The sequence below is a fragment of the Chiloscyllium punctatum genome, chromosome 9 (assembly GCF_047496795.1).
Source record: "Chiloscyllium punctatum isolate Juve2018m chromosome 9, sChiPun1.3, whole genome shotgun sequence".
NCBI classification, from domain to species: domain Eukaryota; kingdom Metazoa; phylum Chordata; class Chondrichthyes; order Orectolobiformes; family Hemiscylliidae; genus Chiloscyllium; species Chiloscyllium punctatum.
The window spans coordinates 115,149,082-115,162,942 of record NC_092747.1 but is presented as its reverse complement, the minus strand read 5'-3'; the positions used below and the strand labels follow the sequence as shown (position 1 = coordinate 115,162,942).

The 13,861-nt window shown below is 41.5% G+C and overlaps 1 protein-coding gene across 1 annotated transcript in view; it reads right to left on the bottom strand.

Moving 5' to 3' along the window:
- The window catches only part of LOC140481033 (DNA (cytosine-5)-methyltransferase 3-like), a 43,208-nt gene extending 41,248 nt beyond the window's left edge, over positions 1–1,960 (bottom strand). The window contains exons 1-3 of the mRNA XM_072576630.1: positions 1,913–1,960; positions 1,677–1,750; positions 1,517–1,561 (exon numbers count right to left, since the gene is read on the bottom strand). Of these exons, the coding sequence (XP_072432731.1) occupies positions 1,517–1,561; positions 1,677–1,701 (70 nt within the window). The 5' untranslated portion in view covers positions 1,702–1,750; positions 1,913–1,960. The remainder of the gene's footprint in view (positions 1–1,516; positions 1,562–1,676; positions 1,751–1,912) is intronic.
- Positions 1,961–13,861: the final 11,901 nt, after the last annotated feature.

The window sequence follows — 13,861 nt, the reverse complement described above, 5'->3', positions numbered from 1 at the left end:
AGCCTAGCTCATAATCCTTAAAGTAGAATTGCATAAATCAGGACTAGAAAGGATCGAGGACACTGGTGGACGCAGACTCAAGGTGACTGACAAAGTAAATTGGAGAAAAACTTTTGGAAGCAATGAGTGGTTAGAAACTAGAATGCTGAATTTCAGAGCGTGTGGTAATAGCAGATTCAATTATGGTTTTCAAAACAAAAATGCAAAACAACCAAGTGCAGTTGGAATAGTGGAACTGGATGAACTGCTGCATTGCGTTAGAATGAGAGCCCACAAAGCCTTCTTCTGATTACACAATTGCATTTCCCATTCATGTTGCACTGTGAATCCAGGGCTCGGCCTGACTTAAACCACAGTGAAGCTCTCTGCAGGAGGCAGTCTGAGTTCTCATGAAGAGTCACTGGTCTCGAAACATTAACTCTGCATTCTGGCCACAGGTGCTGCCAGACCTGCTGAGTTTCGTCGACAATTTCTGTTTTAGTTTGAGGACTGACCCCACTTTCCTTTGCAGTCAGTTTCGATTTTCACCCCGATTCAAAGAGCAACCTGGACAATAAGCACGGGCAATAAGTATTGACCTTGCCAGTTATGCTTACATCCCAAAAGCAAGCATTTCAAATAAACATCTACAAATGTAACAAGTGGGTCTTGTGACACTGCAGTAAGCCCCCCCTTACCCCGAAGACCAGAAGCTCCTGATTTGAGTAAGAGTCCGGATTTTTGACCATGCGAAACGTGCCCTCGGCATGATGAAACAGACTGATTTATTTTTAACCAACATGTCCAGAGCTGTTAGAACACACTCCAGGAGTTGATGGAAAGTATACCCAGCCCTCATGGTACAAAGATAGGGACACCACCACTGTGCTATAAAGGGCTCAGCCAAACAGACTTGAGGCAAAAACAGAAATTGCTGGAAAAGCTCAGCAGGTCTGGCAGCATCTGTGGAGAGAAAACGTTTTGGATGGAGTGACCCTTGAGTTTAGGAATTGTTTTAATCCACCTGACCAGGGATATTATGTCACACCTCTGTGTGGCAAGTTGGGACCTCCTAACTCAGAGTTAGGGGCAATATCACTGTGGCAAAAACAAGGACTGCAGATGCTGGAAACCAGAGTTTAGATCAGACTGGTGCTGGAAAAGCTCAGCAGGTCAGGCAGCATCTGAGGAGCAGGAAAATCGACGTTTTGGGCAAAAGCCCTTCATCAGGAATAAATACCACTGTGCCCTAAGGGCCCCACAAAAGCCCTAAAGGTTACCAAATAATTGAAATATTTTCTAAAGGACCCGTTCAGAGATGTTATAACAGACATCTAGAGTAGGTGGGTCTTGGTTCAAGCAGAATGTAATTTTTCTGATACAAACCATTACAGTACAGCTTGGGTTAACCCAGCGGACATCGCTGGCTCAATCGTGAGAAATAAGGACTGGAGATGAGGCAGCTAAACAATGGTCAGAAGGAAACACAGCAGCTTCATGTTACAGACAGTAATTCTCAATTAAAAGATTGACTCACCTTCTATAGTCTTTTTATTATTAATGATCTGTAAGAATATCTGATCTGAAAGAAGAAGCGTTTCAATTAGCAACTGATTAATAACGGTGGTGGGGGGGGGGGGGGGGGGGATGAGAGTGGAAAACACTGGAAAAGCGAGCAAACCATCTGCACTATTTACCTCTGCCCCGGGTGTCTTGGTGCATAACTTTTTTTCTAGAATTACAGCCTCCTTTACTGAATGCTGAAGCTCTGCTGTAAAGAAATTAAAATAAAAAGGAATGTTAAATGAATGTAAACAGCACCGTGCAACCTTCCAAACAGGCTCTGCAAGAATTAACCCAGGTCCAAAGGTGAGGATCAAGATTAACCCTGTACAACAACAAAGGTGAAATGGAAACCCCAGGTATAAATAACCTGCCGCATTCAATAGGTGAAGATTTCAATTGGGACACGTCAAAATGAATATTAATTTAAAGAGTGCTATAAACGGAGAATCTGCTGTCGTTTTGATTTCCAACCGATGTCAACCAAGTTGTTTAAATTAGAAACTGTGCACAGAAATTGTTACTGATAATTGAACCATTTGGAATGATTTCAGTCTTCACTCTCACTGTCTCAGTCTGGTTCAGCCACACTTCGCCCTGATCACAGAGCAGGCACCGCCACCTGCTGGACAACCTCACGATCCGCAGCTCCACCTCCCAGTTGGAACCACTCGGGAGAATTTAGTTATAAACAGACTGGACAATCCTCACACTGTTGTTCAATGGATCCCTTCCATCAATGCAATTCAAGATTGCCAGCAACCTCTAAATTTTACAGCTGGATAAAACAGTGTACCTTCAATGTTCAGGACAACGTGGGAGAACAGAGAAGTAAGGAGCACCGAAATTGAGGAATTTCCCTGTAGATCCAAACAGCAAAGTAAGCGATTATGAATAAAAACTCAAAACATGATGTCACTGAAAGGGAAGATGATCATTAATACAATGTCACAAAAATAGAAATGTCTGGTGAATCTCAGCAGGTCTGGCAGCATCTGTGGGGAGCAAGCAGAGTTTGTTTCGAGTCCGCTGACTCTTCAGCAGAACGGAATCATTAATTCTGCTTTCTCCCCTCAGATGCTGCCAGACCCATTTAATTTCGCCAGCAATTTCTCTTGTTTTCTCTTTTGTTCAGATATTCAGCATCCACTGTCCTTTGTTTTAACTTCATCTAATGTCCATTACGCTCTGAGTTTTTGCAATCTAGCATTGTCACTAATTCTCCTGTCTCGGGTGAAACTGTTGTATTATCGCACAGATTTCAGAGCAGAAAGGCCTGTATCTTTAAGACAACTACCTGACTTCAGGACTTGACATTCTGGCGTAAAGCCTTCCACTCAGTCTCACTCTGTGTCATGGAATCAGTGCAGTGTGTTCAGTCAGTCAGCAATGCATAACCAATGTACAGTAACATTAGTAAGCACATAAGCACATACCATATGTGTAGCTCTAGGATAATGTAACCTTGTAAATAGTTAGTGTTATGAAGAAACTTCAAGACATGTACCTCAACAGGAACCAAACTCTGTCGCATTTACTTCATCGGCTAAGAAATAGAAAACCACAAAGTGCATCAGAATCTATGGGAGTGCCTAATTATCAATGGCAGAGCATAGATCACTGATGAGTCTTAACAAAGTTACCTACTGCTTCATTCCAAAGAACTTGAGCAACAGGGGGAGCTGTGGAGGTGCACAGAGAAGGCTGAGAGCTAAGTTGCTTTCACATTTCTAGATGTTGTTAAAAATCACGCAACACATCACTCACTCTTTCCGCCTGCACACCTTTAAGCTGCACTGTGACCACATCTAGAAATGACGTGAAGGCACTGGTGTTGGACTGGGTGAACAAGTTAAAAATCACACAACACCAGGTTATAGTCCAACAGGTTTATTTGGAAGCACTAGCTTTCAGAGCGCTGTTCCTTTGCCAGGTAGCTAGTGGGACAGGGTCATAGGATTTATAGTAAAAGATCAAAGTGTCTTACAACTGATACTTTGAAACTTTGATATTTTACTATAAATTCTGTGTCCTATGATCCTGCCCCACTAGGTACCTGATGAAGGAGAAGCGCCCCAAAAGTTTGTACTTTGAAATCAACCTGATGGACTATAACCTGGTGTTGTGTGATTTTTAACTTTGTTCACCCCAGTCCAACACCGGCATCTCCACAACATTTCCAGATGTGGTCACAGTGCAGCTTAAGAGTATTCAGGTGGAGAGCGTGAGTGCTCTACTGTCAAGGACGACTAGGAAGATGATGCAGGTATCCTCAGAATGCATCTCCTTCTCTTATTTAGTACTCATTCTAGTTTCACAAACGTACATCAGGATAGTTCATCCAGGGTGCGTAGCCGTAATGACTGACTCAGCTGTGCAGTACAGCAGGATGAAGATTGGAGAAGCTAGTGCTGTTAGGGGAATGCTGACGCTAATTTGATTGTTGAGGATGGGATGGGTAATGCCGGGAGTAGTGGTTTGTGGATCGGTGCTGTGGTGCAGAAACTCAAGTGTAGGATTAGAGCGGAAAAATAAATGCACAAAAGATTTGGAGAAAAAAACACTTGAAAAATTTCACAACATCCAGAGCAAAGCTGCCTGCTTGATAAGCCCCACATCTACAAACATTAAATTCCACCACTACCGATGCTCAGTAGCATGAATGTGTACAAGATGAACTTCAATAGTTCACCAAGTCTCCTTGTACAGCACCTTCCAAACCCACAACTGCTAACATCTATGTATAAAAACATAAATACACATACCAACAGATTCAAGAACAGCTTCTTCCCTGCTTTTATTACACTTCTGAATGGACCTTTCAAATTTAATGTTGACCTTGTTCTTTGTATACCTTCTCTCCAGCTGTAAAATAGTATTCCTCTCTCCACTCTGCAGGCACCCTGCCTCTATTCCTGATGAAGGGCTTTTGCCCAAAACGTCGATTTTCCTGCTCCTCGGATGCTGCTTGACCTGTTGTGCTTTTCCAGCACCACTCAAATCTAGACAAATAGTATTCTTCGGTTGTTCTACTACCCTTCCGTACTTTGTATGGTATGATCTGCCTGTACTGCACACAAAACAAAACTTTTCACTGTGCCTAGGTACGTGTGACAATAATAAATCAAATCAAATCAAAAAGGACAGGGGCAGCAAACACATGGAAACATAACCATTTGCCAGTTCTCTTCAAAGACAGACACCAACCTGACTTGAAAATATATCACTGTTCCTTCAGTGTCACTGGGCTCAAGTCCTGGAAACTCCTCCCTCACAACATTATAGGTGTCTCTAAATCAAATGAACTGCAGTGGTTCAAGAATGCAGCTCAACACCACCTTCTCAAGGGCAACTAGGGATGGGCAATAAAACACTTCAAAACAATATGTCACCTCCCATTCCTGCTGTGAATCATCATCCAAGTTAGAGGCATTGCCTCTTGTTGAACATGCTGTTGCTGAATCAAATGCACTTACTCCACATTAAAACAACATCTAATGTTCTTTTTCAGTTCAGAGTTATAGGTAGCTTAAATTCAATGATAAACACGACAAACAGATCCAGCAAATCAAGACTGGACATCTATGAGGTACCCATGAGGTGCTACGTGTCATCAGTAATGGAAGAATTGTATTCCAGCTCCTTCTGCAATCTCATGGCCTGGTATATCCCCCCACTCTACATTACTATCAAGCCAGGAGATCAACCCTTGGTGTAATGGAGAGTGCAGGAGCACATGCCAGTAGCAGCACCAGGCATACCTAAAAATGAGGTGCCAAACTGGTGAAGCTACCAAACAGGACTACTTCCTGCCAAACAGCCTAAAGAACAAGTGATAGGCAGAGCTAAGGGATTCCATGGATCAGATTTAAGTTCTGTAGTGCTGCCGCATTCATTGTGAATGGTGACGGACAATTGAACAATATACTGGAGGAGGAGGCTCCACAACTATCCCATCCTCAATGATGGGGGACCCCAACACTTCATCGCAAATGGTAAGGTTGAAGCATTTGCAACAATCTTCAGTCATGTGTGCAATGGAGACAATGGATCCTGGCCTGCTCCAGAGGTCCCTACCATTACAGATGCCAGTTTTCAGCCAATTTGATTCATTCCATGTGATATGCGGAAATTGTTGGAGGCATTGGATACTGCAAATAGTCCCAGCCCTGACAGCATTCCAGCAATAGTACGAACAACCTGTGCTCCAGAATTTGCCACATCCCAAGTCAAGCTGCTCCAGAACAGCTACAACCCAGACATTTACCCAACAATAATAGTATTGGTCAGCTGTGTCCTTTATACAAAAAAAAAGGACAAATCCAACCCAGCCAATCAGTATACTCAATCATCAATAAAGTGTTGAAATAAATCATCAACTGTGCCATCAATCAGCCCTTTTTTAGCAATAAACTACTCACTGATGTTCAGTTGGTTCCACCCAGGGCCACATTCAGCTCCTGACCTCATTACATCCTTGGTTCAAACATGGATAAAAGATCTGACTTCTAAAGGTAAAGAGAGAATGACTGCCTTTGTCATCAGGGATTGCATTTGACTGAGTGTGGCATCACAGAGTGCTGGCAATGCCAGAGTCAATTGAATCAGGAGATAAACTCTCCAACAGTTAGAATCATAGCTGGCAGAAAGGAAGATGGTTGTGGTTGTTGGAGGTCAGTCATCTCAACTCCAGGACATCTCTGCAGCAGTTCCTCAGTGTAACCACCTTCAGCTGCTGCATCAGTGACTTCCCTACAACATAAGTTCAGAAATGAGGATGTCCTCCAATGATTACTTAATGTTTAGCATCATTTGTGACTCCCCTGATACTGAAGCAGTCCATGTTCAAATGCTGAAAAAACCTGGACCATATCTAAGCTTGGCCTGACAAGTGGTAAGTAAGATTCCTGCCAACAAGTGTCAACAATGACCAACTCCAACAAGAGAGAAACAACTATCACCCCTGGCATTCAGTGGCATTGCTAATACTAAAGCCTCACAAATCAACATCCTTGGGGTTACCATTGATGGTAAAAAGAACTGCACTAGCCACATACATATTGTAACTACAATTGCAAGCCAGAGGCAAGGAATCCAGCAGCATATAAAACTCACCTCCTGACTCTACAAAGCACCCATTAGGCGTGTGATGTAATACCCCTTACTTGTCTTGATGAGTGCAGCTCCAGTGATACTCAAGAAATGTGACATGATCCAGGATAAAGCAACCCTCTTGATTGGCACTCCATCCACAAATACTTAAATCCTCCAACAGCGATGCTTCGTAGCAGCAATGTACATCACTGACAAGATACGCTACAACAACTCATCAATGCTCCTTCGTCAGGATCTTCCAAACCTACCATCACAACTGCCGAGAAAAACAAGGTCTGTCGATAGATGGCAACACCATCACCACCTGCAAATTCCATTCCAAACTGCTCACTACCCCATTGGAAATATATCACCGTCCCTACAGTGACACTGAGTCAAAATCCTGGAAATCCTTCCTAAAGGCAAAGTGTGGGTCTACCAACCACAAACAGAGTGCAGCAGTTCATGAAGGCATTTCACCATCATCTTCTCAATATTAGGGATGAGCAATAATTAGTACCCAGCCTATGAAACCCATTTGCTATGAATGATTGAATAAATGAAAAATAATTTCAATCTCATACTGTAGTTTGGTTCAATATGGTTTGTTTTTTTCACGTTTGTGGTTTGACACAGCTTCAATAGTGCTTTGCTGATTATGCTGTGATTTGCAGAACTTTAAGGCACGCACAGTGATTTAGCAGAAACGTTCATGAATAACAACAGTCAGCACTGAGACTGATGTTTGGAATGTGACACTACCTGCAGGCAACTGGAAATACTCTCCAGAATTTAGCATCCACTCATTTTAATGAAACTTATCAGCAGATAGATATTGATTTTCTTATATCTGTGACCAAATGGAAGAGGTTCCCAGTAGGTAACTTTAATCACTGTTCATAAGATTAGGCTATATGCTTTTCAATACTTCCTGAGAGGTCAGGAACCTTGGTCTGTTCTGTTGCCCTCAACTGTAGCTCAAGAATCTCATTTCTATGGTTGGCTTTTCTACCCGGGGAGGAGTTCCACCTTCTTGTTGTCAGCTTGACAAAACCATATTGAAGTTGAGAACTTTCCAAGTTGCGCATTTTTACCATAACCACTTGTACAAACCTGTTTGTATATCTGTGACTATTTCTAAACTGTGACCTACATTACCATTTTCAACTTCTGTTATTAATGTAACACAATTCAAAATGTAACACTGTAAGGTAATGAATCCTGTTTCCTGCATTATCAAAGAGAAATAAATTATATACCAGGTGCATACTTTTGTTTATATCTGACTACGCCTTCAGTCTATTCAGTGAACATATATAAAGGTATTGTCTCTAATGCTAGAGTAAATATCAGCTTTGCAACCACTCACACAGAGTCTGATTTCACCACTGTCAGCTGTTTTATTTTGTACTGTGGCCATTTATTTGTCTCTCATAATTAAAACAATCAGTGTCTAGACTAATAAAAAGGTTTAGCAATATTCAGAATGCTGTCTTATGTGGATAGCATGGGAATAATTACATTAAAAATACCTTGCACACACTGCATATTTATGACTGAATATCTTACCTTGGTTAGAGTTGAACATTTTGAGTTCCATTTCCTCTCAATAGTGTTCACTTATCACAATGTTGTCAAAGTATAGTTGACAGTATAGTAACAATCAGCCATCCTGATGGTGTGAGCATTTCCAAATTTCATATCTTTGCAGCACAGACTTTGTTTTTAATATTACAATCAGGTGAGAGTGCATTGAATGGATCCTCTCTATTTCCAACTTGTTTGACTTTGGCTTGCTGTTTACCAATTTCAGTGATTTATTTTAACTGTATAAGTGGTGGAAACTGCAAAAGATAAACACAAGTTTATAGTAAGCTTTTAACAGAAAAGGTAGCACTTTTTGTTTGTAACACCCAATCTAAAATGTAATAATAATAAGTCTCCAACTCTCAGAATTTTGTCGCATTGTGTTCTCTACAGACTCAGTCCCTGGCTTCTCATGAACAGTCAAGGAGATAACTATTAAATTTTCCCATTTTTCATGTTTTTGTGGGATTTTATGCCAACTGGTGGGAATACAGAAAGTGAAACCAGGTACAGAAGGATTCCACACTCTTACAATATCAACTGCATCCTTCCATTGAAATCAGTGAATGGATTATCTTTTTTTAAAAACTCATTCATGTGTTAGGGGCATCACTGGCTAGGCCAGCATTTATTGCCCATCACTAATTGCCCAAAGGACAGTTACAAATTTACTGTATTACTATGGGTCTGGAGTCACATCTTATGCCTGAAACATCGATTCTCCTGCTCTGCAGATGTGGCCTGACCTGCTGTGCTTTTCCAGCGCCACACTTTTGGACTCTGATCTCCAGCATCTGCAGTCCTCGCTTTCTCTTGGTCCCTGTAGACCACACCAGGTAAAGATAGTACTTTCCTTCCCTAAAAGGGCATTTCTGAAACAAATGAGTTTTTCTGAAATCATTCTCACGGTTTCATGGTCATCATTAGATTCTAAATTCCAGATTTTTTTGAATTCGAATTCCACCACATGTCCTTCGGGTAGGTTTTCCTCTGGAACGTACACTTAAGCCACCATTGTCAGCAAAATACTAATCCCAATTTTTAATAAATATCACTTCATGTTTTCACTTAAAAAATATCAAGCCGAAGTTCAACTTGGCAATCTGTTCCTTATAAAAGGATCATAGAATAAGGGCTTAAAATGAAACGCTACAGAAGAAGGCAATTCGACCTGAAGAACAAGTGCTTATCTCTGTGAGGCAATTTAACTAGTCTCATTCTCCTGCCTCTTTCTGCATTTTTTAACCTTCCAATGTTTAACTAATTTTTTTTTCTTGAAAGCAACAGTTGAATCTACCCTGTTCTCCTTTCACGCAATGCTTTCCACATATAAACACCTGCTGCATAAAAATAAACACTGAAAAACTTGGCAGAAACTTAGCAGGTCTGGCAGCATCAGTGGAGAGAGAAAGGGAGTTGACTCTTCTGCAGAGTCATATTGGGCTCAAAACATCAACTCTAGACTGTCCTCACAAATATTACCAGATCTGTTGAGTTTCTCCGAGTTTATTCTGCATTTGTGTTATATTTCCAGCATCTGCAACACTTAGTGTTTAATTGCTACATAGAAGTATTATATCTTCCTTAGTTCTTTTGCAAAGCATTTTAAATCTGCTCATTCTGTTTCTTGACCTTGTTTCAATGGGAACAGTTTCTCCTGATCTATTCTGGCTAGATCTCTTGTGATTTTGAAAAACTCCTTTAAGCTTCCTCTCAACCTTCTTTGAAGACAACATCAGCTTCTGCAATGTATACACCTGGCACAAAGTCCTTCAAAATTGGATCAATTGTCATGAAGCATTTTAACAAACTCTTTATGTTTTCATGTCTTTCCCAAAGTATAATAGCCACATAAGACACAATATTACAGCTGAGGTGGAACCGCTGTTTAATGAAGTTTCATAATAATTTCCTTGTTGTTGTTCAGTTAATCTCCAATTAAAGGAACATGGTTGGAGTTTGGCATTGATTGGGTCTTGGATGTCACAGAGTACAATATCACTGAGGATGATTGGATATCGGGAAACAGTCGGTGGATTGCTCGCTTTCCCACTTTGGGCTGCTGGTCACTAGCATCCCACCTTTATATCGGTATTTAAGTAGCTACATAAAGGTAGAGTCACTGTAAGCCCAGGAGACCATTGGCTGCTCTCTCACTAGAAATGACTGGTATTCAGCTTAACATGGGGGTCACCCATGCCTCAGGTGAGATTGAGAGGGCATAAACTTCATGTTAACCTCAGCCTGAACAGGAATTGAACCTGTGTTGCTGACATGATTCACCAGCTATCCAGCCAACTGATCTAATCAACTGATGTTCATCCTGTTCAATGCCTTCATTATCCTCCTCGGAATACTGTTATCACTCTCCTACCTCTTCAGAATCCACCATTCAGGTCTCTGATTGATTAATTTGTGCAAGCTAGAATTATGCAGCACGCTCTTTCTTGAGTACACTACAATGCCATCCCAAATTTCATATCCTTTTCTTCCTTCCACTCCCTTTTAACTCCATCAGTTCTGAGTTTCCACATATTCCCATCTTCATCTCCTGCCATTTGAACCCCAGCCCTACAGCTTAGTCCAAGCCATCCCTTGTATTGTGCCACTCTTCCCATCAAAACCGGGACAGTGGTGACTATCCTCTTCAGCAGTAACCAATGTTCTCCACTGCACTATCACCTTCCAGCCTTATACATTGAATTTGCTCCCCACTCCCCACTTCCTGGGATACCACCTTCAACATCTACAATTGACCTCCCCAGCTTCTCTAATCTGTATTAAACAGCCTCCTTGACTTTCAGTTAGCTGACCCCTAGGACTGACCGTGGTCCTGACACTGACTGACTTGGAAGGAGAGCCTTGTCTGATGAGTGCCAGAATCCCAACTGTGCAGCTTCCCAAGTGATTAACTGTGAATCTCTGGATTGGTTGCACTGGACCTGCAGTATTGACCATGGCCAACTGTCTGGACTCAGCGATATGGAACCCTGGACCCTGATGGCCCCAAGAGTCTGACTGACATTGTCAAGAGCCTGAACTGAGATTGGACACTCACTGGCTCTGGTTGGTCCCCTTCGATTTGACTGAGGACTGCTTGCCTTAGCATTTGAGGACCTACCTGTTGGTCGAAGCATATTCCGTGTGCTTTCTACTCCAGCTTCTGCTGTAGCTGTGACAGTGACAATAGACAGTGCCTTACAGCAACATGTCAACACACTTTACCGATCAATGCTGACAGCCACAACATTAGCTTTAGATGTCAAAGCAAGGACTATGAGCGTTTAATTTCTAAATGAGGTGGCAATGTTCATAAAGTCAAGACAGAGATTGTGTGTGGATGCATATTGGCCTGAAGTAAGTGAATGCCAAGAGAGCAAGTGAGGGGCCCCTGAGACACGCCCTACTCTAATGCAAGAGTTAGATTCCTGTCTCTGCAAGAAAAGTGACCTGGCAGCAGCATGGCAATGCAAGGTGCTGGTGCACTCCAAACCGCAGCATTGAGATGGACAACTATACTCTCAGTGATTGCGAGATGGGTCATGCAGAGTTGAGGAAGTGGTGAGGCTGGTATGTGTCTGATGCCAGCCTCAGTAGTGGGTGATAGTGGTGATGATGATGGTGGGGGATGGGGTGGCGGGGGGAGGGTAGGGGGTGTGGTGCAGACATGGAGCACACCTTGAGATGTTGTGACCAAGATGCAGACCAGGAGGAACAGGCGGTAACTGGATCTGTCTTGTTCCCACTCAACCTTACTTGTCAGGCAACTGTATCCATCCAGTTTTCTCCCCAGCTCATGGGACAGAAGGAAACTGTGCATAAATAAAATGAGAATAGGCACTAATAACAATCTGCATGTATGGAAAGAGACTTCTCGCTGCTCAGTAGAGACATTCCCATCTTCCCTTCTCAACCGTGGGTGGCTGAAATTTTTCTTTTCAACAACAAGAATCTCATTTTCCCAGACCTATCATGACCCACATCACTCAGGGACTGGGAAGATTCAGGCCAATGTTACTTTGAGCTTTTTTTAACAATACCAACTGATTAATGGGGGGAGGGGAAGAATTAGTCATGCACTGTCACAGGAAAGAAAATCCATGAGTTTTGGTGTTACTGAGTCTTTGTATCTCTGTTGTGAAATAATAGGCTGGGCCACTTGATGTGCTCCTTCTGACTCTACTAAGAAGTCTTCTTATTTGTATAAACCATTCCTCTACGCTGAAATAATTCTGCATTTACTCAGTGCTATAGGTAAGGTCCTTAACCTTCATGCATTTTAGCTTTCATTTGAAGAAACTGTGCTTTTACTATGAACTATTTTGGAATCATATTAATCATTTAAATGTCAGATTTATGCAATCTTGTTAAGAGTGACATTACCATTTTAACCCTATTAATTGTTTTGTAATGAGGAATATAAGCATTAAATTCCATTTTGGGATATCCCATCCATAGCATAACAATTTCCATTCAATAAAAAGAATGGGTGTGTGACTCTGGACTAGCGGTATGCAGCTTTTTTATTTGTGCTACAGGTACAGCAGAGCATGGGTCAAAAACTCAGATCTCTACTGGATTGCTCGATGAGTTGTATTCTAACATAAAAGCTTCATATAAGAACTAGCAGGAGTTGGCAATTCAGCCCCTTCATCTTGTTTGATACAATCATGTCTGATCTCAGCCTCAACTCCACTTTTTTGCCTGCTCTTCATAACTAATTAAATATCTGTTTATCCTAAATTTCCTTAAATTTACTCCATGTCCCAACATTCACCACACTCCAGAGTAGTGAATTGTACAGATTCATGACCCTTTGAGAGAAGTCTTTTTTTTACTCATCTCTGTTTTGAATCTGTCACTCCTTACCCTAAAACGATGACCTCTCATTCTAGATTGTCCCACATGAGGGAACATCCTTTCTACATCAATGTTGTCAATCCCCTTTAGCATCTGATGTATTTCAATTAGATCTCCTTTCATTCTTTTAAAATCCAGAGATTATAATTCTAAACTGCTCAATCCTTTATCATAAACAAACCCTTAATCTCTGAAATCAATCAAGTGAAACTGCTCTGAACTGCCTCCAATGCAACTACATCCCTACTCAAGTAACGGGACCAAACTTGTGAGCAGTATTCCAGGTAAGGTCTCACTAATGCCTTTTAACATTGCAGCAACATTTCTCCACTTTTATACTCATTCCTTTAACAATAAATTCCTTTTGCCTTTCTCTTTACCTGCTGCACCTGCATACTAGTTTTCTGTGAATTATGCACGAGGACACACAGATCCCTCTGCACTGAAACATACAGAGATTACTTTCCATTGAGATAATAAGTTGTGTTTCTATTTCCCTGACAAAATGGATAACCTCACACTTATCCACGTTAAACCTCATCTGCCAAATTGTGCCTATTCACCTAATCTATCCACCATCCATTTGCAAATTTCTTATCTCACCATTACAACTTATTTTCCCAGCTATTTCAGTGTCATTGGCAATTTTGGCTCTAGTATGTTCTATCCCAGCATCTAAATCATTTATATGGATTGTAAATAGTTGGGACCTGATGTCTAAACCCTGTGGCATTTCACTAGTCACATCTTGCCGACCAGAAAAATACCTATTTATCCC